This window comes from Oncorhynchus gorbuscha, linkage group LG16, assembly GCF_021184085.1.
Source record: "Oncorhynchus gorbuscha isolate QuinsamMale2020 ecotype Even-year linkage group LG16, OgorEven_v1.0, whole genome shotgun sequence".
In the NCBI taxonomy this organism is placed as follows: domain Eukaryota; kingdom Metazoa; phylum Chordata; class Actinopteri; order Salmoniformes; family Salmonidae; genus Oncorhynchus; species Oncorhynchus gorbuscha.
The window spans coordinates 22,766,089-22,790,541 of record NC_060188.1 but is presented as its reverse complement, the minus strand read 5'-3'; the positions used below and the strand labels follow the sequence as shown (position 1 = coordinate 22,790,541).

Below are 24,453 nucleotides of genomic sequence, written 5' to 3'. Positions count from 1 at the left end.
GAGCAGGAACGGAACGATAGAGAGAAGAGAGAGCGAGAGAGTGAGAGAGGGAGGGGGAGAGAGAGGGATAGAAAGAGGGAAAGAACCTAAAAAGACCAGCAGAGGGAAACGAATAGAATGGGGAGCACAGGGACAAGACATGATAATAAATGACAAACATGACAACTGTACTATATATTTGTTTCATACACTTCCAGTAATAGTTATTTTATTTCAAGAAATGAACAACACAAGGACATATGTGATTTATTGTTTTTCAGGCTTTTAGGTGCCATTGATGATCTCAGTTATCGAGCAGAACAGTCCATTGTTGCCCTCATGGCTGTGAAACAACAGCTAATCAGCTCACTGGTGTTGTGTTACCTGATTCAATATGGTTGAATCTTTTCTCATCTATTATTTGTGCTATATATTGTATTGATTTTCAAGTTATGCATTTTCTCAAACACATAGCTAGTATGTGTAGTAATTAGTTAGATTAGCAGGAAATGTTTTACCACATCAGGGTACCAGCAGAGCCTTATATAGACTATGAGTCTGGGTACCATGGCACTGGCATCACACTGACCACATCATCCTTTTTTCCTGCATTCACAGTTGCATGTTTCTGCAATGTCACCTGCACCACAGACTACAGTACATCCCTGAACTGTTCCTGCTCAGGCACAGTGCCCTCGTCTCCCATTCTCCTTGAGGCAGAGTGCAGGTACACACTGTTCTCTATCACTGCTGTGTGTCTGGCCTTGCGCCAATAGATTTAAGAGAACACATGTATACATATTTATGTACTGTACAGTTTAAACATATCATTTTAATAAAAACATCTTAATGTTAAATAAACCTTTTCATATTTGTTTTGTTTTTTTGTTTGCAAAAGCTGTATTTGAATATTATAATCACTCTTCTCTTTTTTCAGAGATTCTGAAGACCAAGTGAATGATAGCTGTGAAATAACACCCTCACAAAGCTGGTGTATAATACAACCAGAAGATTTTTTCATGTTAATATCCACTGACACTACTTGCACTGCAAGAGTAAAACACACAGGAAATGAAGACAAAATGAAAACGGATGACTCAACTGACTGGAAATTGTATAAATTAGGTAAGTGGAGTAGACCTATGTCTTAGGATGGTTTGTACTTTCCCCTGAACATTGCCTCTGATTCGGTGACAAGATATGGCATGAATAAGAAGTGTCTATTGTTAGCAGTATGGTCATCTTATCAGCCATTCTGCTGTGACAAATTATTTTCAGCAGTTTTGAACTTTGCACAGCTTTGAAATGACAGTGTTGAACAGTCTTTACAATGAGGGTTATTGTGTGATGTGGACTGAGTGTCTTGGGTTCATATATATATATATATATATATATATATATATATATTTGTAAGTCGCTCTGGATAAGAGCGTCTGCTAAATGACTTAAATGTAAATGTAAATATATATATATATATATATATATATATATATATATATATATCACCCGCATTTGAAAGCTAATATGGTACAAATGATTGAGCTTTGTGCACTTGAATCCATGCCTTTTTCATATAATGGTTCCAACCCAAGCTTCTCTGCCTTTTCTTCCATAGTGAAGCCGCAGCATCCAGTCTATGTACAAGTGACAGAGAACATTGACAGCTACAACATCACTTGGCAGATGGATGAAAACATTTACCTTGATAAATTCTTAATGTACAGGGTGCGGATTACAACACATAACTATTTAAAGGTAAACAAAATATATTTACAATGTTACATGTTTCCAATCAAATATTACAGTATGTGAAATACCAGGTCCCCCAAATTGTTAAATATAAGTTTTTCTTTTGACCTACAGGATCCAGTCTATTACCCTGTAAGAGAAGACCAGAAGTACCTAGTGCTAAACAGCCTTCAACTGCAACCAGGAACTGAGTATGTGGCAAATGTTCAGGCCTCAGTGAACCCTGTGTGTAACTACCAAGGTCCCTGGAGTGAATGGAGCTCCACCGTAGAATGGAGGACTACAGGTACATCAATGCAGCAAGTTTAGATTTAACTGATCTGCGTTGTCAGGACCCGGGTCTCCGGAGTGAGAAACAGTCACTTAACCAACTGAGCCACGAATAGTCTGCAGAACCCAGAAGATGAGGCAGACACAGCAGTACTTGAGACGGTGTATTTAATGAAGTAAAAAGTGAAGTTCTTCAGGAAAACATGTAAGTCCACAACCTCAAAAGGAATTCCACAAGAACAAAGGTAATCCTCCAAGACAAAAAGGTAAATCCACAAGGTGGAAGGTATAGCACAAAAAGCCTCAAAAGATACTCAAAAACAAACAAACAACAACAAAAAACAGAATTCCACAAGAGAGTCCACCGGGATCAACAAGAGTTCACAGAGTACTAGGGCTGGGTGCTAAAATACAAACACAGAGCAAAGAACTGAGGAAAACAAAGGGTTTAAATACAATCAGGGGAAACGAGGCACAGGTGCAAATAATAATTGGGATCAAGGGAAAACAAAAGGTCAAAAGGCATAATGGGGGCATCTAGTGACCAAAAACAGGAACAACCCTGGCCAAATCCTGACAGAATCCACCCCCCCTAGGAACGGATCCTGACGTTACTACCAGCTCTCTCAGGGTGGAGGGCCCTGAACTGACGAATGAGGTCAGGGTCCAGTATGTCTTTGGCAGGAACCCAGGAGCGCTCCTCGGGACCGTAGCCTTCCCAGTCCACCAGATACTGCCAGGACCGCTGCACCCGGCGGGAATCCAGTATCCGATGGACGGTATAAGCCGGCTGGCCTCCAATGACACGAGACGGAGGGGGAGGTCTGTCTGCCGGAACAAGGGGAGAAAAAACAACAGGTTTTAATAAGGAAATGTGAAACGTGGGATTAATCTTAAGGGATCTGGGTAAGTGTAGGCGATAAGAAACTGGGTTAACTCTCCTGGCAACCTTAAAGGGACCGATGTATTTTTTGGGACAGCTTGCGAGACTCCACCCGTAGTGGTAAGTCTCTTGTGGAGAGCCAGACTCTCTGGCCAGGGCGCAGGGTAGGCCCGGGACGGCGACGTCTGTTGGCTTGTTGTTGGTACCTCTGTAAGGAACGCATAAGATTAAGACGGGTCTTCCTCCACATAAGCCGACAGCGTCTGACGAACTTCAAGGCTGAAGGCACTCTGACTTCTGCCTCCTGGTCCGGGAACAATGGAGGGGCATAGCCAAACTGACACTCGTGCGGGGACATACCAGTGGAGGAGGAGCGCAAGGTGTTGTGCGCGTATTCGGCCCAAACAATGAAGGACGACCATGTGGACGGGTTGTTACGAGTCATACATCGGAGGGTGGTTTCCAGCTCTTGATTCATCCTCTCTGTTTGGCCGTTGGACTCCGGATGGTACCCTGAAGATAGACTGGCAGAAGCCCCCATGAGTTAGCAGAAGGCCTTCCAAAACCTAGAGGCGAACTGGGGACCTCTGTCAGAAACCATATCTTGAGGAATGCCGAAGACTCGGAACACATGATTAATTACCAACTCAGCCGTTTCCTTGGCAGAAGATAACTTAGTCAGAGGGACGAACCTGGCCGCCTTAGAAAACCTGTCGATTATGACTAGGATAGTAGTATTGCCATGGGATGGAGGAAGGCCAGTAATAAAGTCCAACGAGATATGGGACCAGGGTCTGTGGGGAACAGGTAAAGGGTGAAGGAGTCCTTGCGGGCGGAGGTGAGAAGATTTGCCCTGGCAGCACACGGGGCAGGCATTGACGAAAGTGGCAATGTCTTCTCTTATGGTAGGCCACCAGAACTTACGCTGGATGAACTCCAAGGTACGACCTACGCCCGGGTGACAGGTGAGGCGAGAGGAGTGCCCCACAGAAGGACCTGAGTCCTCACTGCCATGGGGACAAACAACCGATTGTCAGGACCTCCTTTCGGGTCCGGTTCAATAGCTTGAGCTCGTCTCACGGTATCCTCAACTTGCCACGAGATCGGAGCCACGATCTTAGCAGCAGGAAGGACAGGCATGTCCGTGTCATCTCGAATGGCAGGAGCGTAGACTCGGGACAGGGCATCCGGTTTGAGATTCTTCGACCCGGGCCGATAGGTGAGGATAAACTGGAATCGATTGAAGAAAAGAGACCATCTAGCTTATCTAGAGTTCAACCGCTTCGCCTGCTGGATATACTCCAGATTTTTGTGGTCCGTAAGCACTTGAAACGGGTGAGAAGCCCCTTCGAGCCAGTGTCTCCATTCCTTCAATGCCATCTTAACCGCTAGGAGTTCACGATCCCCCACATCGTAGTTCCTCTCAGCCGGGGTAAGCCAGTGTGAGAAGAAAGAGCACGGATGAAGCTTCTTGTCTTCACCCCTCTGAGACAGGACAGCTCCAACACCAACCTCTGAGGCATCTACCTCCACCACAAACGGTTCATCCGTAGTCGGTAGTATCAGGATGGGAGCAGATAGGACACGCTGCTTGAGTCCTTGGAAGGCCGTCTCAGGTTCTCTTCCCCACAAAAACCTTGCATTGCCACCCTTGGTTAAAGCTGAAAGAGGGGCTGCCACCAAGCTGAAGTTCTTGATGAACTTGCGGTAAAAGTTAGTGAAGCCCAGGAAACGCTGAACTTCCTTAACGGATTTGGGGGTGGGCCAATCCGCTACCGCCCCTACCTTCCTGGGGTCCATTTGGTCTCAACCGGGTTCCACTACAAATCCCAGGAATTGTACAAATTTGCCAGTTTTTGCTGTGAGATGTTACCCCACTCCACCAAGACACCTGCAAGTTCCCAGACATTTCTGGGGGGAATGGCCCTAGCCCTCACCCTCCGATCCAACAGGTCCCAGACGTGCTCAATGGGATTGAGATCCGGGCTCTTTGCTGGCCATGGCAGAACACTAACATTCCTGTTTTGCCGGAAATCACGCACAGAATGAGCAGTATGGCTGGTGGCATTGTCATGCTGGAGGGTCATGCCAGGATGAGCCTGCGGAAAGGGTACCACGTGAGGAGGGAGGATGTCTTCCCTGTAATGCACAGCATTGAGATTGCCTGCAATGACAACAAGCTCAGTCCGATGATGCTGTGACACACCGCCCCAGACCATGACGGACCCTCCACCTCCAAATCAATCCCGCTCCAGAGTACAGGCCTTGGTGTATCGCTCATTCCTTTGACGATAAATGTGAATCCAACCATCACCCCTGGTGAGACGAAACAGCGACTCGCCAGTGAAAAGCACTTTTTGCCAGTCCTGTCTGGTCCAGCGAAGGTGGATTTGTGCTCATAGGTGACGTTGTTGCCGGTGATCTTTGGTGAGGACCTGCCTTACAAAAGGCCTACAAGCCCTCAGTCTAGCCTCTCTCAGCCTACAGTCTGAGCACTGATGGAGGGATTGTGCGTTCCTGGTGTAACTCGAGCAGTTTTTGTTGCCATCCTGTACCTGTCCCGCAGGTGTAATGTTCGGATGTACCGATCCTGTGCAGTTGTTATTACACGTGGTCTGCCACTGCGAGGACGATCAGCTGTCCGTCCTGTCTCCCTGTAGCGCTGTCTTAGGCGTCTCACAGTACGCACATTGTAATTTATTGCCCTGGCCACATCTGCAGTCCTCATGCCTCCTTGCAGCATGCCTAAGGCACATTCAAGCAGATGAGCAGGGACCCTGGGCATCTTTCTTTTGGTGTTTTACAGAGTCAGTAGAAAGGCCTCTTTAGTGTCCTAAGTTTTCATAACTGTGACCCTAATTGCCTACAGTTAAGAGAGTTTAATGAATTTTGAAAATAATAATGGGAAGATGTTGCACAATCCAGGTGTGGAAAGATCTTAGAGACTTACCCAGAAAGACTCACAGCTACAATCACACAGTTGATCATGTATGCACAGTTGATAAATGAGGCCCCTGATGATAGAAGCACCTTTGGTGGTGATTACAGTATTGACTCAGGAATGTAAATGAGATATTTATGTATTTAATTTATATTTTTTTTATCAAAAATGTATGAAAATGTGTTTTCACTTTGTCATTATTGAGGCATTACGTGTAGATGGGTGAGTAAAACATATATTTTATCCATTTTGAAATCATGCTGTATCAAAGGGTATGAATATTTTCTGAAGGCACTGTATGTGAAAAAGTAGGTTTTATTGGAAACATACAATGCTATGCCTATAATAAAATGAACAGACATTAACCCCTATTGCTCAGCCCCGATATCTAGGTACCTCAACCCACTAACCCTACACCCAATTACCCACACACCCCAGACCTGTTACCCCAATGCCCTTACCCTAAGACCCACATGCCAATACCCTAATATTGATACAATTTAGTCCGGATTCACCTGTATCCTAGCCATATAAGCCCTATTTCTTACCCATGGACCACAGTTCCTTTTCCAAAATACCTCATCCTGTTACTTGCTTATCTCAGCCCTTTTCCCCACTTTGCCTAGACCATTGAAGTACCAGTGTACCCCACCTTCCCTCCATATGGAGCATACCGAAGGGCCCGTTAGTAGGGAAGTCTGCTGATTACGCCGAACATCCGCTCGTTTAACTAAGGCTAGGTTAAAGCTAGGCCTGTATTCCCCAAGTATTCCGCTATAATTTCATAGATCAACTCATAATACAGTGGTATAACACATGTGCCCAAACCCCATTCACTTTTATTCCTACCACAAGCTTGCTGCCAGAAAGGATTTGAATAGGCAAATAGACATCCATCCAGACCCATTAGCTGTATGAGCCTTGTGTATCCCTACACCCCATTACTCATAAAGTAAACCCATGGGCACACCCATATTGTCATGTTTTGTCATTGATTATCATGTCTTGTCCCTGTGCTTCCCCTTCTATTCGTTTCCCTCTGATGGTCTTATTAGGTTCTTTCCCTCTTTCTATCCCTCTCTCTCCCCCTCCCTCTCTCACTCTCTCGCTCTCTCTTCTCTCTATCGTTCCGTTCCTGCTCCCAGCTGTTCCTATTCCCCTAATCAATCATTTAGTCTTCCCACACCTGTTCCCGATCCTTTTCCCTGATTAGAGTCCCTATTTCTCTCCTTGTTTTCCGTTCCTGCCCTGTCGGATCCTTGTCTAGAATTCACCGTGCTGTGTCTATGTTCTGCCCTGTCGTGTCGTGTTTCCCTCAGATGCTGCGTGGTGAGCAGGTGTCTGAGTCTGCTAGGTTCAAGTACCTTCCCGAGGCAACCTGCAGTTCTTGATCATGTCTCCAGTCTGTTCTCGTCTTTACGAGTAGTATTATGCCTTTTGTTTTGTTAAGTATCTTTACTGGATTAAAGACTCTGTTTTCGCCAAGTCGCTTTTGGGTCCTCATTCACCTGCATAACAGAAGGATCCGACCTAGGAATGGACCCAGCGACTACAGATGCTCGTAACACTGCCGTCGAGATCCAAGGAGCCATGCTCGGCAGACACGAGCAGGAATTGTCTGCTGCTCGCCATGCCGTGGAGAACCTGGCCGCTCAGGTTTCCGACCTCTCTGGACAGTTCCAGAGTCTTCGTCTCGTGCCACCTGTTACTTCCTGGCCTGCCGAGCCTCCGGAACCTAGGGTTAATAACCCACCTTGCTACTCCGGGCAGCCCACGGAGTGCCGCTCCTTTCTCACCCAGTGTGATATTGTGTTCTCTCTCCAACCCAACACATACTCTAGCGAGAGAGCTCGGGTTGCTTACGTCATTTCACTCCTTACTGGCCGGGCTCGAGAGTGGGGCACAGCTATCTGGGAGGCAAGGGCTGATTGTTCTAACAATTACCAGAACTTTAAAGAGGAGATGATTCGGGTTTTTGACCGTTCAGTTTTTGGTGGGGAGGCTTCTAGGGCCCTGGCTTCCCTATGCCAAGGTGATCGATCCATAACGGATTACTCTATAGAGTTTCGCACTCTTGCTGCCTCTAGTGACTGGAACGAGCCGGCGCTGCTCGCTCGTTTTCTGGAGGGACTCCACGCAGTGGTCAAAGATGAGATTCTCTCTCGGGAGGTTCCTTCCAGTGTGGACTCTTTGATTGCTCTCGCCATCCGCATAGAACGACGGGTAGATCTTCGTCACCAAGCTCGTGGAAGAGAGCTCGCGTCAACGGTGTTTCCCTGCTCCGCATCGCAACCATCTCCCTCCTCTGGCTCAGAGACTGAGCCCATGCAGCTGGGAGGTATTCGCATCTCGACCAAGGAGAGGGAACGGAGGATCACCAACCGCCTGTGCCTCTATTGCGGATTTGATGGACATTTTGTCAATTCATGTCCAGTAAAGGCCAGAGCTCATCAGTAAGCGGAGGGCTACTGGTGAGCGCTACTACTCAGGTCTCTTCATTTAGATCCTGTACTACTATGTCGGTCCATCTACGCTGGACCGGTTCGGTGCTACATGCAGTGCCTTGATTGACTCTGGGGCTGAGGGTTGTTTCATGGACGAAGCATGGGCTCGGAAACATGACATTCCTTTCAGACAGTTAGACAAGCCTACGCCCATGTTTGCCTTAGATGGTAGTCATCTTCCCAGTATCAGATTTGAGACACTACCTTTAACTCTCACTGTATCTGGTAACCACAGTGAGACTATTTCTTTTTTGATTTTTCGTTCACCTTTTACACCTGTTGTTTTGGGTCATCCCTGGCTAGTATGTCATAATCCTTCTATTAATTGGTCTAGTAATTCTATCCTATCCTGGAACGTTTCTTGTCATGTGAAGTGTTTAATGTCTGCCATCCCTCCCATTTCTTCTGTCCCCACTTCTCAGGAGGAACCTGGCGATTTGACAGGAGTGCCGGAGGAATATCATGATCTGCGCACGGTCTTCAGTCGGTCCCGAGCCAACTCCCTTCCTCCTCACCGGTCGTATGATTGTAGTATTGATCTCCTTCCGGGGACCACTCCTCCTCGGGGTAGACTATACTCTCTGTCGGCTCCCGAACGTAAGGCTCTCGAGGATTATTTATCTGTGTCTCTTGACGCCGGTACCATAGTGCCTTCTTCCTCTCCGGCCGGGGCGGGGTTCTTTTTTGTTAAGAAGAAGGACGGTACTCTGCGCCCTGCGTGGATTATCGAGGGCTGAATGACATAACGGTTAAGAATCGTTATCCGCTTCCCCTTATGTCATCAGCCTTCGAGATTCTGCAGGGAGCCAGGTGCTTTACTAAGTTGGACCTTCGTAACGCTTACCATCTCGTGCGCATCAGAGAGGGGGACGAGTGGAAAACGGCGTTTAACACTCCGTTAGGGCATTTTGAGTACCGGGTTCTGCCGTTTGGTCTCGCCAATGCGCCAGCTGTTTTTCAGGCATTAGTTAATGATGTTCTGAGAGACATGCTGAACATCTTTGTTTTTGTCTATCTTGACGATATCCTGATTTTTTCACCGTCACTCGAGATTCATGTTCAGCACGTTCGACGTGTTCTACAGCGCCTTTTAGAGAATTGTCTCTACGTAAAGGCTGAGAAGTGCTCTTTTCATGTCTCCTCCGTTACTTTTCTCGGTTCCGTTATTTCCGCTGAAGGCATTCAGATGGATTCCGCTAAGGTCCAAGCTGTCAGTGATTGGCCCGTTCCAAGGTCACGTGTCGAGTTGCAGCGCTTTTTAGGTTTCGCTAATTTCTATCGGCGTTTCATTCGTAATTTCGGTCAAGTTGCTGCCCCTCTCACAGCTCTTACTTCTGTCAAGACGTGTTTTAAGTGGTCCGGTTCCGCCCAGGGAGCTTTTGATCTTCTAAAAGAACGTTTTACGTCCGCTCCTATCCTCGTTACTCCTGACGTCACTAGACAATTCATTGTCGAGGTTGACGCTTCAGAGGTAGGCGTGGGAGCCATTCTATCCCAGCGCTTCCAGTCTGACGATAAGGTTCATCCTTGCGCTTATTTTTCTCATCGCCTGTCGCCATCTGAGCGCAACTATGATGTGGGTAACCGTGAACTGCTCGCCATCCGCTTAGCCCTAGGCGAATGGCGACAGTGGTTGAGGGGGCGACCGTTCCTTTTGTCGTTTGGACAGACCATAAGAACCTTGAGTACATCCGTTCTGCCAAACGACTTAATGCCCGTCAAGCTCGTTGGGCGTTGTTTTTCGCTCGTTTCGAGTTTGTGATTTCTTACCGTCCGGGTAGCAAGAACACCAAGCCTGATGCCTTATCCCGTCTGTTTAGTTCTTCTGTGGCTTCTACTGATCCCGAGGGGATTCTTCCTTATGGGCGTGTTGTCGGGTTAACAGTCTGGGGAATTGAAAGACAGGTTAAGCAAGCACTCACGCACACTGCGTCGCCGCGCGCTTGTCCTAGTAACCTCCTTTTCGTTCCTGTTTCCACTCGTCTGGCTGTTCTTCAGTGGGCTCACTCTGCCAAGTTAGCTGGTCATCCCGGTGTTCGAGGCACTCTTGCGTCTATTCGCCAGCGCTTTTGGTGGCCGACTCAGGAGCGTGACACGCGCCGTTCGTGGCTGCTTGTTCGGACTGCGCGCAGACTAAGTCGGGTAACTCTCCTCCTGCCGGTCGTCTCAGACCGCTCCCATTCCTTCTCGACCATGGTCTCACATCGCCCTAGACTTCATTACCGGTCTGCCTTTGTCTGCGGGGAAGACTGTGATTCTTACGGTTGTCGATAGGTTCTCTAAGGCGGCACATTTCATTCCCCTCGCTAAACTTCCTTCCGCTAAGGAGACGGCACAAATCATCATCGAGAATGTGTTCAGAATTCATGGCCTCCCGTTAGATGCCGTTTCAGACAGAGGCCCGCAATTCACGTCACAGTTTTGGAGGGAGTTCTGTCGTTTGATTGGTGCGTCCGTCAGTCTCTCTTCCGGGTTTCATCCCCAGTCTAACGGTCAAGCAGAGAGGGCCAATCAGACGATTGGTCGCATACTACGCAGCCTTTCTTTCAGAAACCCTGCGTCTTGGGCAGAACAGCTCCCCTGGGCAGAATACGCTCACAACTCGCTTCCTTCGTCTGCTACCGGGTTATCTCCGTTTCAGAGTAGTCTGGGTTACCAGCCTCCTCTGTTCTCATCCCAGCTTGCCGAGTCCAGCGTTCCCTCCGCTCAAGCGTTTGTCCAACGTTGTGAGCGCACCTGGAGGAGGGTGAGGTCTGCACTTTGCCGTTACAGGGCACAGACTGTGAGAGCCGCCAATAAACGCAGGATTAAGAGTCCAAGGTATTGTTGCGGCCAGAGAGTGTGGCTTTCCACTCGCAACCTTCCTCTTACGACAGCTTCTCGTAAGTTGACTCCGCGGTTCATTGGTCCGTTCCGTGTCTCCCAGGTCGTCAATCCTGTCGCTGTGCGACTGCTTCTTCCGCGACATCTTCGTCGCGTCCATCCTGTCTTCCATGTCTCCTGTGTCAAGCCCTTTCTTCGCACCCCGTTCGTCTTCCCTCCCCCCCCTCCCGTCCTTGTCGAGAGCGCACCTATTTACAAGGTACGTAAGATCATGGACGTGCGTTCTCGGGGACGGGGTCACCAATACTTAGTGGATTGGGAGGGTTACGGTCCTGAGGAGAGGAGTTGGGTTCCGTCTCGGGACGTGCTGGACCGTTCGCTTATTGATGATTTCCTCCGTTGCCGCCAGGGTTCCTCCTCGAGTGCGCCAGGAGGCGCTCGGTGAGTGGGGGGGGTACTGTCATGTTTTGTCATTGATTATCATGTCTTGTCCCTGTGCTTCCCCTTCTATTCGTTTCCCTCTGATGGTCTTATTAGGTTCTTTCCCTCTTTCTATCCCTCTCTCTCCCCTCCCTCTCTCACTCTCTCGCTCTCTCTTCTCTCTATCGTTCCGTTCCTGCTCCCAGCTGTTCCTATTCCCCTAATCAATCATTTAGTCTTCCCACACCTGTTCCCGATCCTTTTCCCTGATTAGAGTCCCTATTTCTCTCCTTGTTTTCCGTTCCTGCCCTGTCGGATCCTTGTCTAGAATTCACCGTGCTGTGTCTATGTTCTGCCCTGTCGTGTCGTGTTTCCCTCAGATGCTGCGTGGTGAGCAGGTGTCTGAGTCTGCTAGGTTCAAGTGCCTTCCCGAGGCAACCTGCAGTTCTTGATCATGTCTCCAGTCTGTTCTCGTCTTTACGAGTAGTATTATGCCTTTTGTTTTGTTAAGTATCTTTACTGGATTAAAGACTCTGTTTTCGCCAAGTCGCTTTTGGGTCCTCATTCACCTGCATAACACATATGAAACAGGTCTACCCCAGTGCCCAAAGCCTCTGTCATGTTTTGTCTTATATTGTCTTGTCATTATGCTTTCCCTTCTGTTCGTTTCCCCCTGCTGGTCTTATTAGGTTCGTTCCCTTTTTCTATCCCTCTCTCTCCCCCTCCCTCTCTCTCCTCTCTCTATCGTTCCGTTCCTGCTCCCAGCTGTTCCTCATTCTCCTAACTCACTCATTTAGTCTTTTCACACCTGTCCCCTATTTTGTCGTCTGATTAGAGTCCCTATTTCTCCCCTTGTTTTCCGCTTCTGTCCTTGTCGGATCCTTGTATGATGTTCGCTGTGCTGTGTCATTGTCTCGCCCTGTCGTGTCTTGTCTCCTTCAGATGCTGCGTGTGAGCAGGTGTCTGAGTCTGCTACGGTCGGTGCCTTCCCGAGGCAACCTGCAGTCAATGGTCGAGTCTCCAGTCTGTCCTCGTCACTACGAGTGGATTTAAGTTTTTTCATGTTTTGTTTTCTGCTTTGATTGTCCAGGAGTATTGCTTTTATCCTTTACTGGAATAAAGACTCTGTTTTCGCCAAGTCGCTTTTGGGTCCTCTTTCACCTGCATAACAGCCTCAACGTTCATACAAACCAGGTCTACTCTTTTTGTTTTTTGACCACTTTTCTTTTTTAGGTTGTCTTTTTTTTCATTGGGGTGGAGCTACAGGTACAATATTCAAATTCATATAATTTAATATTCTGTTCATATCCTGCTCGCCTCCCTACCACTGAGGAAGTACAGTTCCCGCTCAGCCCAGTCAAAACTGTTCGCTGCTCTGGCTCCCCAATGGTGGAACAAACTCCCTCACGACGCCAGGACAGCGGAGTCAATCACCACCTTCCGGAGACACCTGAAACCCCACCTCTTTAAGGAATACCTAGGATAGGATAAAGTAATCCTTCTCACCCCCCCTTAAAATATTTAGATGCACTATTGTAAAGTGGCTGTTCCACTGGATGTCATAAGGTGAATGCACCAATTTGTAAGTCGCTCTGGATAAGAGCGTCTGCTAAATGACTTAAATGTAAATGTAAATGTATATCATGTTTCCCATTCATTATTTCACACATATATTTTTGTGTTGTACCTGTGGACTGCCACTCCAGAAAAAAGAAAAAACACATAATTTGTATCATATCACAGTTTAAGTAATAATACATTCAGAATGTAGAAGAAAATAAAATAAAAATAAGTGGGCCTCCAAAAACCACCCTCATCCTCCCATCCCATTCCCCCGACCCCACCCAGCTAACAGTCTCCATCCCACCTCCAAATACAATTATGATTCCAATTTGTAAGTCGCTCTGGATAAGAGCGTCTGCTAAATGACTTTAATGTAAATGTATGTAAATGTATGATTCAAGCCCATATTATTAAATGTCAAAGAAACATAGTCTACAAGCTGCTATCTCCTTGCTGATGGCAAATTAATCTGTTATAACATTAGGCTATGTTTTTATTAGCCGACCATTATTTCATTTCCCTTGTGGCACACTCAAGAGTCTTTTTCTGTGCAGATGCACCTTTGATAAATGAGGCCCCCGCTGGTTTCTCAACTACAGTTACATCAACATCCAGTAGGTGGTAGTGATGTCCATGGGAAAATGAAAGCATTGCATAAAAATAAAATATTTTGAGATTGGCCAACATTGAAAGAATTGTAGAGAGAGACATAGGTTCTCTGTCTGAAGTCAGTGAACATCCCATGGTGTCAAAATAAGTGCCTATTCAGAATGCCATTATCAATTTGTACTGGGCTGGGCTTTGGTGGGGCACAATGTGGACTTGTTCTGACATCAGTCCAAAAGATCCCTTTTCATATCATCCAGAGTATAACTGTTGCACACTCACACACATACACATACACACATGAATACGCGCACACACAAAACAAATAGATGATGATACATAATTTATAGGTAGATGTAAATAATCTTTTCACATAAAATTGTGAAAATGCAAGTATTTGCAAAGAGCGCTGAAATATTTTACTTCCTCTGTGGTTGCGGAGAGTCTGGCAGAACACCAGTAGCTCAACCACAATCTTGCAAGCTGTCCTTTGAAATTTTCTTGAGAAAAATCTCAGAAAAAGACGTGATGTGTCCGTGACCAGGGTCGTAACTAGGTTTGAGTTAATGTGGGCTCAGATATATATTTTTTGAAGTTGAAGCTTATTTACTGCATTTCTATACAAATAAAAAACTTTCAAATGCTATTCGGAGAATAGCGAAAATAAAGCAAAAATGACACTGGCCATTATCACCTTGGCTGCTGTAGGTTCATTCACCTCAATCTATCTACAAACAGATAGCCTATTAGCAATACAGTTGTAATGTTTTACCCCTGAAAGGGGGAAAATATGAGACATGATTCTCACTGACACGTAGCATCAGCGATTGTTCAGTCATTTGTAATGATACAATCATTAAATCATCAACTCTTTACATACTGTAGATGTCGCTTTCCTCAAATTGCAAACACTGAGTTTGTAAAACATTAGGAACACCATCCTAATATTGAGTTGCACCCCCCTTTGTCCCCAGAACAGCCTCAATTTGTCAGGACTACAAGGTGTCAAATGCGATCCAATGCTACACAGACTTGTGTCATATTGGCTGGATGTCATTTGAGTGGCGGACCATTCTTGATACACACAGGAAACTGTTGACCGTGAAAAACCCAGCAGCGTTGCAGTTCTTGACATACTCAAACCAGTGCGCCTGGCACCTACTACCATACCCCGCACTTAAAATATTTTGTCTTGCCCATTCACCCTCTGAATGGCACACATACACAATCCAAGTCTCAATTGTCACGAGGCTTCTTTAACCTGTCTCCTCTCTTTCACCTTCATTGATTTGAAGTGGATTCAACAGGTTACATCAATAAGGGATCATAGCTTTCACCTGGTCAGTCTATCATGGAACGAGCAGGTGTTCCAAATGTTTTGTACACTCAGTGGATAGTGTTCACTTTTGTATTCCTAGGCATTACGAATCAAGCTCCGCATAAACAGATATCCAACTGGAGCACACAGACAGTTGTGTAAAGTACTCAAGTACAAATAGTTTAAAGTACTACTTAAGTCACTTTTGGGGGTATCTGTACTTTACTATTTATATTTTTGACAACTTATTTTTACTCCACTACATTCTGAAAGACAATGTACTTTTTAACATTTTCCCTGACACCCAAAAGTACTTTTCCCTGACACCCAAAAGTTACATTTTGTAAGCTTAGCAGGGCAGGAAAATGGTCCAATTCACGCACGTATCAAGAGAACATCCCTGGTCATCCCTGCTGCCTCTAATCTGATGGAGTCACTAAACACACATGCTTCATTTGTAAATTATGTCTGAGTGTTGGAGTGTACCTCTGACTATCCAAAAATACATTTAAAATTTAGAAAATTGTACCTTCTAGTTTGTGTAAAATAAGGAATTTTAAATTATTTATACTTTTCCTTTTGATACTTATTTGAGAAATGACATGTATTTTTGATACTTAAGTATATTTAAAACCAAATACTTTTAGACTTTTATTCAAGTAGTATTTTACTGGGTGACTTTTATCTTTAGTTGAGTCATTTGCTATTAAGGTATCTTTACTTTTACTCGAGTATTACAATTGGGTAGTTTTTCCACCACTGCACACAGATAATCATATTATCACATTCACATTCATGATTAGAATATTACTTATGATTCTGTATTAATATCAGTGATGTAGTGGTACATAAAAGTGGGTAATTCACTGATATAAACGGAAAAGTATTCCATTTTTACAACTGTATTGTTTGCATTTCAATTGCATTTTAATGTACGCCATGTCGAGATGATCATATTGAAACATATCTTATTTTTAAGTTCCTACCCTGTTTGATAAGACTAGTACAAATATGGGGCAGAGACCCCAATGAACCACTGTACTAACCTCTCTCTGCTATCTTCCTCTCTCTCCTCTGCTTCCTCCTGCATGCATTGCAGCCTGCCTCAGCCTCGATCACCACACCAATGTCTCAGTAGCAAACTCTCTGTAAAGCAAAGTTATTATGATAACCTAGTAGCCTGTATGTTGCTCCTGCTGAGGTATGCTCCGTTTAACGTTAGCTTCTTACTTCATCCTTCTATCTGACTAAATAATACTAGCCAGAGCACTTCAACGTTGGTTAGTGCTATCCACCCTAACCCCCACCCCTACCAAAACCTTACCTAATCCTTACCGTAACTATTTTACATACATTTCAGCTATAATGCGTTAGGGACGTCCAAAGGATTCCGAATAGCATGGACCCTTCAAAGTTACTGCAATAGAAGTCTCTACCAACAGCTAGCCACCTGCCTGACGAAGGTGAACATAACGAACTGACAACTATTCACTAATTCACTATTCACTAGAATACAATCGTCTTCAATTCTGTCATTTAGCAGAAGCTCTTATCCAGAGGGAACACCTGCTCTTTCCATGATAGAATACAATTTCATACTTGTTTTTCTCCTCAGTACTGTTCCCCCGTGGGTATTGAACCCATAACCCTGGTGTTGCAATCGCCATTCTCTATCAATTTAGCTTTGATCAACGCTGGGAGCAATATTTATGTATATTTAGACTCATAATTGAGTTTCTTTATTGTGTACAAACTATATTGTAGCAACCTTAACCCAAAACCTAGCCAAAAGGTTTGGACCGAAACTGGGCCAATTGTGCACTGCCCTATGGGACTCTCAATCACGGCCGGGTGTGATACAGCCTGAAATCTAACCAGAGTCTGTAGTGACGCCTTTAGCACTGAGATGCAGTGCCATAGACCACTGCACCACTCGGGAGCAAGGTGTTGACTTGACAGTCGCTGGACCTATGTGTAACGGATGTGAAACGGCTAGCTTAGTTAGCGGTGCGCGCAAAATAGCGTTTCAATCGGTGACGTCACTTGTTCTGAGACCTTGAAGTAGTGGTTCCCCTTGCTCTGCAAGGGCCGCGACTTTTGTGGAGCGATGGGTAACGATGCTTGGTGGGTGACTGTTGTTGATGTGTGCAGAGGGTCCCTGGTTCACGACCCAGTATGGGCGAGGGGATGGTCTAAAGTTATACTGTTACATATGTTTGAGTCCCCGTTGGGGCTACACCCCCAAATTTGCTACACTGGTATCAGAAGTGGGATGGAGCGAGGGCGGCCATCAGAAAGCAGTGTACACATGAGGAATTTGGTATTGAGATGCGTGGATACACACTCTCCTAAAGGTAATTGGTAATGTAGTGACCTTAACCCAACACCTAGCAACCTCATCAAGAGGTTTGGACCTCTTGACAGTCGCTGGACCTGGGTTTGAGTCCCATTTGGGGCTACACCCTGAATTCGCTTCAGTGTACTAATATGTAATTATGGCCATGTCCATGACAGTCACATCATTTCAGAAGATTTAGTAGGCAGGAAAAATCTAATGAAAGATAAACCAGAGTTACTGGAACCTGTGAAAACATCCTCTTGCAGCAGCCCACAGAGATAAGACACTGATCTTGCACGCACTACAAGAACTGTAAATTGGTGTCTTCACTTCCTGCTCAACCCAATGTAAACCTAAACTAATCCGTTTTTATAAAGGATGTACTTACTCTATGTTGCCCTTTTGCTAAGCAGTATACATTTCTCTGAACTGTACAGATGTTCTGTGAGAAGTTCATAGTCATGAGAATGTCCACAGGGTTTGGTTATAGTTGAGGAGCAAGACATAGCTGTACTAACTATGCTGTCTTATAGCATAAGGTCAATGTCAGTGATGAACGCACATAAAGTCCCTGATCATATAGTATAAAAATAACCTCACAGCGAATTATATATATATTTTTAAAGAAAGCATTTTGTCAATATATGATAAGCACAGTCAGGTAGATGTTTTTAAATGTCCTCTCTCTTTAGCCCTCTGACAGCTGTTAGTGGTGCAGTATGGCCACTTACTGCTGTCTTTTCAGATGAAAAACAGTGAATAGATTCTGCTGAATTGCTCTTCACCCAGATAAGGTATTCTTGTGAAAAAGCTTGTCCAAGCTTGTCCTGTGGGAAACATCTTGTTTTAGAAGGGTTCATAGTTGTACAAAATAACTGCCACCAGTTTCATAAACATTTCTAAATGTTAAAAAATAAAAAAGGTAAGTCTTTCTGTGATCGATCTTCATATTGACGACCGAGGTTACCATGACCTGCTACCAATAACAGTGATAAGCATACCTTTCACCTCAAGTGTACCTATTGCTCCTTAATCATCCATTTTTTCATTATATTTTGCAGAAATGGGTTGGATCTGTCTTCATCTTCAGTGAGCTGGATCCCTTGGAGAAAAACCCACCTACACAGAGGATGACTGAGAAGCAGCTAGACATCCTCGGGCTGTCCAGGCTGAGTGTGGAGGAGGATGGCAGCAGTGGGGACCAGGGCACCTGTCACTCCGCTGGACACGTCTCCATCAATACTGTGATGGTGTCTGGGGAGGAAGGAGCTTTGTCAGGGAGTTCTTGGGTGACATACAAGTGCAGCCAAGGTAGGGAAAGCTTCTCCCAATATACTGGAGGCAGCAGAGGAGGTATGGACAGTGAGACGGAGGGCCCTCTTGGTGCTGGGGCAGAAGAGGAAGGAGGGTTATCTGGGCAGAGTAGAAGACGGGCATCAACGGGCCTGCCTGCTATGAAGTGTCAGCTCCAGCTACAGGCCCGCAACTATCAACCAGAGCAGATTTCATTGGACTCAGAGGACGGCTACCCTCCCTTGGTGCTGGATCTGGACAGTGTGGACACCATTGACAGTGGAGTCTTTGTTGAGTCTGACTGTAGCAGTCCTGTGAACACTAACTTTGAATCTGAGAAGCAGATAGACTCTGCTTTACTGAGTGGGGTAGGCAGTTCCCCTTCTGAATATGTCAAACAGTGGGTGACGGGTAACACTATGCAAGAGGACACAACCAACTCAGGACAGAACAGGACGATGTGAGTTCTCCCTCATCTCCTGTGTCACTGACAGTGTTTCAGCATATTTGTAAAATTCCTTACTTTCCCTGGTATAGGTATATTGTTCATATTGTCATCATGTTTTTTTTAAAAGTGGAGTAGGAATGATTTCTTCCCAACATAAAAATTGTTTGTCGTAGTAATACAATAATATTGTTTGACAATAGTTGTCATGTTGCATTATGTAAATAGATGTAGATTACTCATTTTGGCCTTCCCAGACCTAGATTTTGGCCTTTATGTAAATTAATCATTTTTTACGGCTTCATTTCTCATGCATTTTCCATGTGGAAGGGGTATTGTTTTTATATCATGTTTGTCATCTAATGTTTCTTATGTTTGTGACAATGGATCCAGTTGAGTTTGCATTCATTTTCAATCACTTGTTAAATCTTTAAAGGGATAATCCACAGTTGCTACATCCATCCATTTTTTGACTTATAAATGAATTATATAAACTAATGTATTCTTGAAGAATATAACTAAATGCCTCATGAGCTTAATTCAACTGTCATACCCAATCAGAAGACAAAATATAAGCTTGTTTTACTCCAATGTTTGTAAACATTGTAAGTGGAAACAAAAACTGTACAGCCTCAAAATATGCTTAAAATGTTGATATTTTGGATGGTCATTCATTGCATCAATAGCGCTGTCTATGAATTTATGAGTGGTTACATGTCTCCAGGGCCATCCCTCAGGTATTACCAAAACAGAGGCTGGTGGCCACTTTGTTATTGTTTCAACTAATGATTGCTCATTTAAAGTACACATTTTTTCTCATATGCATGATAATGTCCCATAGTGGTCAAAACAATATTATTAAGTTATGGGAGCATTCCAGCATTCAGATATTAGTCTCCTTTTTCTGTACGATGCATAAATGCATCAGAACACAGATTTAGGTCTGCTTTAATGCAGTTCTTTCATTTCTCTTTACCATTCTCATTTGCCGATAAGAAATTATAGCTACTTGTGACTGTGAACTAAAAGCTTGCAGCGGTAGGCTACATCTGATAAATTGACTCTCCACTAGGTATCAAATTCTATAATCTAGATGTTGCCGTTGCACTGTTATCACAATGAGTTAAACCACTGTCTAGTTTCCGTTAACAATCTTTGAGAAATGTGAAACAGATTGATTTGATTGCACTGAAGAGTATGATAAAACACATTTTATATGAATATCAGGAATATTATAATAAACTATAGCTTAGTTCATTATATTCATGATGCTTAAATATGACTTGTACACCAACATATCACCTTTTTTAAAATTACAAGTGTGTAATGTGAAATAGAAAATCTTAGAGATGTGTTCATAAAAAATATTACGATGGGTTAATTTGAGCAATTAGATAGTAATCAACTCTGTTACAGAGAGGCATTGAAGAAGGCGTGGAGAAGTGAACAGCTTTCATATGATGACAGGACCTGACTTCCTCTCATCGTGTTGTTATAGCATTATGATGCTTGACTTCACTCATTCATTCTCTCTAAGAGATGCCCTTTCCACAAGACCCATGCACAAGGTAGTATGGACCTTTCTCCAAATTGTTTTCCATTGTGTACTTTCCACATTATGATAAAATGCACAATTTGCACATTATACATGACTTATACATGTTTTTCCTGGTTTAGCCCTACACTCATGCAAAGATGAAGCTTCTACTTGCACTTTGTGCAGTTTGGAACATCATCCAACTATCAGTGTGCTGCTCTTCTGGAGGTACTGTACAATAGTCCATTGTACTGTTCTTTTTGTTCATGTTCAGATTCATGTCTAGGAGTAAAAGATCATAACATAGGTGACATGGGTTGTGATAAAAGGGTGTGTTTCTTCACAGAAATGACAGATCGACTCACCTGTGTATCTGATTATTGGTTTACAATTACCTGTACTTTGAGCATCACTGATGAGCCTGCAGGTGTCAACAATACCCACTACTGGTTGAATTTTACCTGGTCTGGTGGAGTTGGGTGAGCCTTATTGTGTGCAGATGATGGATTCTTATGTTATAAATCTCTTGGTTCTGTCCATTGCATGAATTGGAGAGATGAATAGACAACATTAAATGGAAAAAATATATGCAGAGGATAAATCATTTCTAATATCATTTGAATCACACAAAACATTTTTCCACAGGATTACATTCAAATGTCCACTGGTGAAGATGGGGGACAGTTATGGTTGCACATTTGTGGCCGATTTCGATAAGAATGTAACGTACCATGGCTCTTCATTTAATGAAATGGACTGTTTCAATGTACAGCTTTGTTATAACATTGACTGCCAATCAAACTTGACAGGCTTTGAACCATTCGAAAATAGTAAGTTCCCTGTGAAGATTATATTGATTTGCAATTCATGAAATATGGCATGAAATAATTATGATTGTGCAAAACATAGCTGACAAATATGTGTAATGACTCTGTCATCAGTTCAACCAACAGCTCCAAGTCATCTCGCTGTCCAGTGGACTTCAGAGGGTTACAAATGCACTTGGCAAAGTGGATATGAACACCATCCATATATAACAGAGTTCCCTTACCAACTCTTCATCAACAAATACCATGGCAATAAGAGCGAGGTAAATAAAGAGCATCTTAATAAAATTCATGCTTCAATTGTTAAAGTCAATGGTTGTTTGCTAAATTGTTTCCTGGATTTTTCTCAGGGGTTTTGTGTGTCCCCTCAAAACAAATCTATTTTAATTGATGCATCTAGACTTGAGCCAGGTACCACATATGTTCTGAAAGTGAGATCCGGGCTATATAAGTCCTCTGGATATAAAGGACAGTGGAGTCCGTGGAGTGCATTGGTGCAATTGAGGACTGATGCAAAGGAAGGTGAGAGAGATCTGCTTTTTTATTTTTATTTAACTAGGGAAGTCAGTTAAGAACAAATTCTTATTTTCAATGACATCCTAGGAACAGTGGGTTAACTGCCTGTTCTGGGGCAGAATGACATATTTGTACCTTGTCAGCTCAGGGATTTGAACTTGCAACCTTTCAGTTACTAGTCCAACACTCTAACCACTAGGCTACCCTGCCACCCCTTTGGAGACAAACTAGTTCAATCATATACCACTCTTACCTATCGCCTCATTGTTATTGTCCCAAAATATGCTATGGCAAACCATTTAGGCTGTGTTAGACAGACCAATTAGTGATAAAAATATCAGAATTGGGCTGCTTGTCTAAACACAGCCATTGATGCATATACTCATTTTCTCCTTCAGCAGAACCAACTATAGTCCTTGTCCTCAGCAAGTTTGTATTTCCAGTTTGTGTGATTGCTGGAGTTCTGTTGTTTGTATTTTACAATCCCACGACAAGGTAACTGGTCTTCTTCAGAAACCCATACAAATACTTCAAAATTGTGTCATGAGAGAGCGAGACTGATTTGGAAGCAAACAAAACACAAATCATGTGCAATCATTTGTGTCATAGAATGAAGATAAAAGCTTTCTATGATGTGCCAAGCCCAGCCCCTTTTTTCAAACCTCTCTACAAAGATAACAAACATTTCCAGGTAAAGTCTACTAATTAATTTATTATTTTCCCAAAGTGGTCCTCATAACACCTTCAAAATGGTCCCTGGGATGCAGTTTATATCTTAATCATTTTTTCTCTATAGAACTGGCTTGAGTCAGAGTGCAATCTGATACAAACATACAAAACAGAAGAGCTCCTGACCATCGATACTTTGATTATTGAGGCCAAACCTATAGTAGAGGACCAGGACTGTTCAGCTACAACACCATATCCCCTAGCACAAGTTCACACTCCCTATGTTGGTCCCTCAGTGATGGACTGGGTCTGCAGTAACAGTCCAAATGGAAATGGTCCAGGGGACATTCCTTACACCCAGCTGCCCTGCTCTCCCCTAGAACTCCTGTTTGGAGGGAAGGGCACCTCTTCCTCCCAGGACCCTTCGGTCGCCTGTGAGGGGGACTCTGGATGCGAGGACTTAACACTCAGCCCTGAGAGCAGCTTGCCTAATAGTCCTGTATCTAGTGAGCCAGAATGCATCTGTACTGGTTACTGTATCCTACATGAAACCTCTAAAGGTTTTATCCCCACTGGTGTGTCCAAAGAGGTCTCTACTCATCCCTTGAATAGTTATTGCATAGAGGGACCAGGTAAGGAGGAAACCTGTGCCACTGAGTGAAGTTACCAAATGTTACATCATATGCCAATAGGACACAGATGGCCTACTTCTTGGGTTTTGATAATGTACTGAGCAAGGGGTGTCATAGTCTTTACAATTTCCTAAATTACACAATGTTGACTTATGATCATTTGCAGTTTCTTTTTTAAATTCTGAAGTAGAATTGTGTATACTATACTGTAATGAAATGTGTTTTGTCCGTTTGAAATATTGTACATTTTTGTAATTACTGTATCAATTGTGTGATAGCTTAAATAGCTACTTTGGACCAGTTCATTTCATAATTTGTCTGCACTGATGGCACTAGAGCCATTGATCCTTCCGTATGTGAGTTAACCACCAGAGGATGCTGCGACTCAACACTTAGAGGAGAAATTGGCGAGGTGCAGTTTCTTGGATGACAATTTGAGCTCTATGTAATATTTTGAAAGTAGTTTGATAATCCTGTAATTACTATGTCCTTTAATTTGTCTTGCATTACATACTTGTTCGCTATTGTAAATGCAATAATACATTGGTATGGTTTATATGTATCGTTTTCTATTTCGCAAAAAAGTAGATGAGTAGCTATAGTTATCAGTAAAGACAATTGCAACAATATATATGTATAGCCAACCAATGGTCTTCAACTTGCTTCATCTTTCATTCTTGGTGCAATTTCAAAACATGTGCGCGTGCTACAAATGAACGAGAGTCAAATGTTTTGTTGTGATATGACGTCATGTTTCGGGAAATGAACCCAGTATGTAGCTAGTTTGCTTTAGGACTTCCATCCATGTCAGCAAGCAACCACTGGCCAGATAGTGAGTATCTGCCTGTGTTGCATTAACTGTCAATTGATTGTGGGAATGGTGAAAGTCAGGCACTGGTGACCTTAAACTACTAACGATAGCTAGGCAGTTTAGAGTGTGCGGGTAAGATTCACTTTCATGTTCGGTGTTGGGTCTAACAGTCAGCAGCTAGCACTGGTACTGGCTAACGTCAGCTATATTGCTACCTTAGCACATCCGTGTGTGCAGATGTCTTCTCAAATTTGAGAAATGTATTGACTGACCAACACTTTTCAAACTGTGGCAGCACTAGCCGACTAAACTTTTTGTTTTTAAATATT

At 44.0% G+C, this 24,453-nt stretch overlaps 2 protein-coding genes across 3 annotated transcripts; both read left to right on the top strand.

Moving 5' to 3' along the window:
• Positions 1 to 264: 264 nt before the first annotated feature.
• Positions 265 to 19,611, top strand: LOC123999735. Its single transcript, XM_046305767.1, has 7 exons — positions 265 to 376; positions 598 to 706; positions 917 to 1,104; positions 1,595 to 1,734; positions 1,843 to 2,014; positions 18,184 to 18,188; positions 18,456 to 19,611. Exons 1-7 carry the CDS (start codon positions 319 to 321, stop codon positions 19,149 to 19,151), a joined length of 1,368 nt encoding a protein of 455 aa, XP_046161723.1. The 5' UTR covers positions 265 to 318; the 3' UTR covers positions 19,152 to 19,611.
• Positions 19,612 to 20,554: 943 nt separating this feature from the next.
• Positions 20,555 to 24,144, top strand: LOC124000039. Of its 2 annotated transcripts, none has more exons than XM_046306125.1 (9): positions 20,555 to 20,700; positions 20,810 to 20,897; positions 21,016 to 21,148; positions 21,315 to 21,499; positions 21,611 to 21,759; positions 21,847 to 22,018; positions 22,414 to 22,507; positions 22,622 to 22,703; positions 22,809 to 24,144. In XM_046306125.1, exons 1-9 carry the CDS (start codon positions 20,590 to 20,592, stop codon positions 23,340 to 23,342), a joined length of 1,548 nt encoding a protein of 515 aa, XP_046162081.1. In that variant the 5' UTR covers positions 20,555 to 20,589; the 3' UTR covers positions 23,343 to 24,144. The 2 variants fall into 2 exon arrangements, with proteins under 2 accessions (XP_046162081.1, XP_046162080.1); XM_046306124.1 differs by having other exon boundaries at positions 22,411 to 22,507; positions 22,809 to 24,143.
• Positions 24,145 to 24,453: the final 309 nt, after the last annotated feature.

What these genes read in the sequence shown, in the direction of transcription:
- LOC123999735 (XM_046305767.1), top strand. Translation starts at nt 319, where the DNA reads ATGGCTGTGAAACAACAGCTAATCAGCTCACTGGTGTTGTGTTACCTG. An exon ending in GTGTTACCTGATTCAATATG is followed by an intron (nt 377 to 597) that starts GTTGAATCTTTT and finishes CTGCATTCACAG; the next exon opens with TTGCATGTTTCTGCAATGTC. An exon ending in CTGGAAATTGTATAAATTAG is followed by an intron (nt 1,105 to 1,594) that starts GTAAGTGGAGTA and finishes TTTCTTCCATAG; the next exon opens with TGAAGCCGCAGCATCCAGTC.
- LOC124000039 (XM_046306124.1), top strand. Translation starts at nt 20,590, where the DNA reads ATGATGACAGGACCTGACTTCCTCTCATCGTGTTGTTATAGCATTATG. An exon ending in ACCTGGTCTGGTGGAGTTGG is followed by an intron (nt 21,149 to 21,314) that starts GTGAGCCTTATT and finishes ATTTTTCCACAG; the next exon opens with GATTACATTCAAATGTCCAC. An exon ending in CTTTGAACCATTCGAAAATA is followed by an intron (nt 21,500 to 21,610) that starts GTAAGTTCCCTG and finishes CTCTGTCATCAG; the next exon opens with TTCAACCAACAGCTCCAAGT.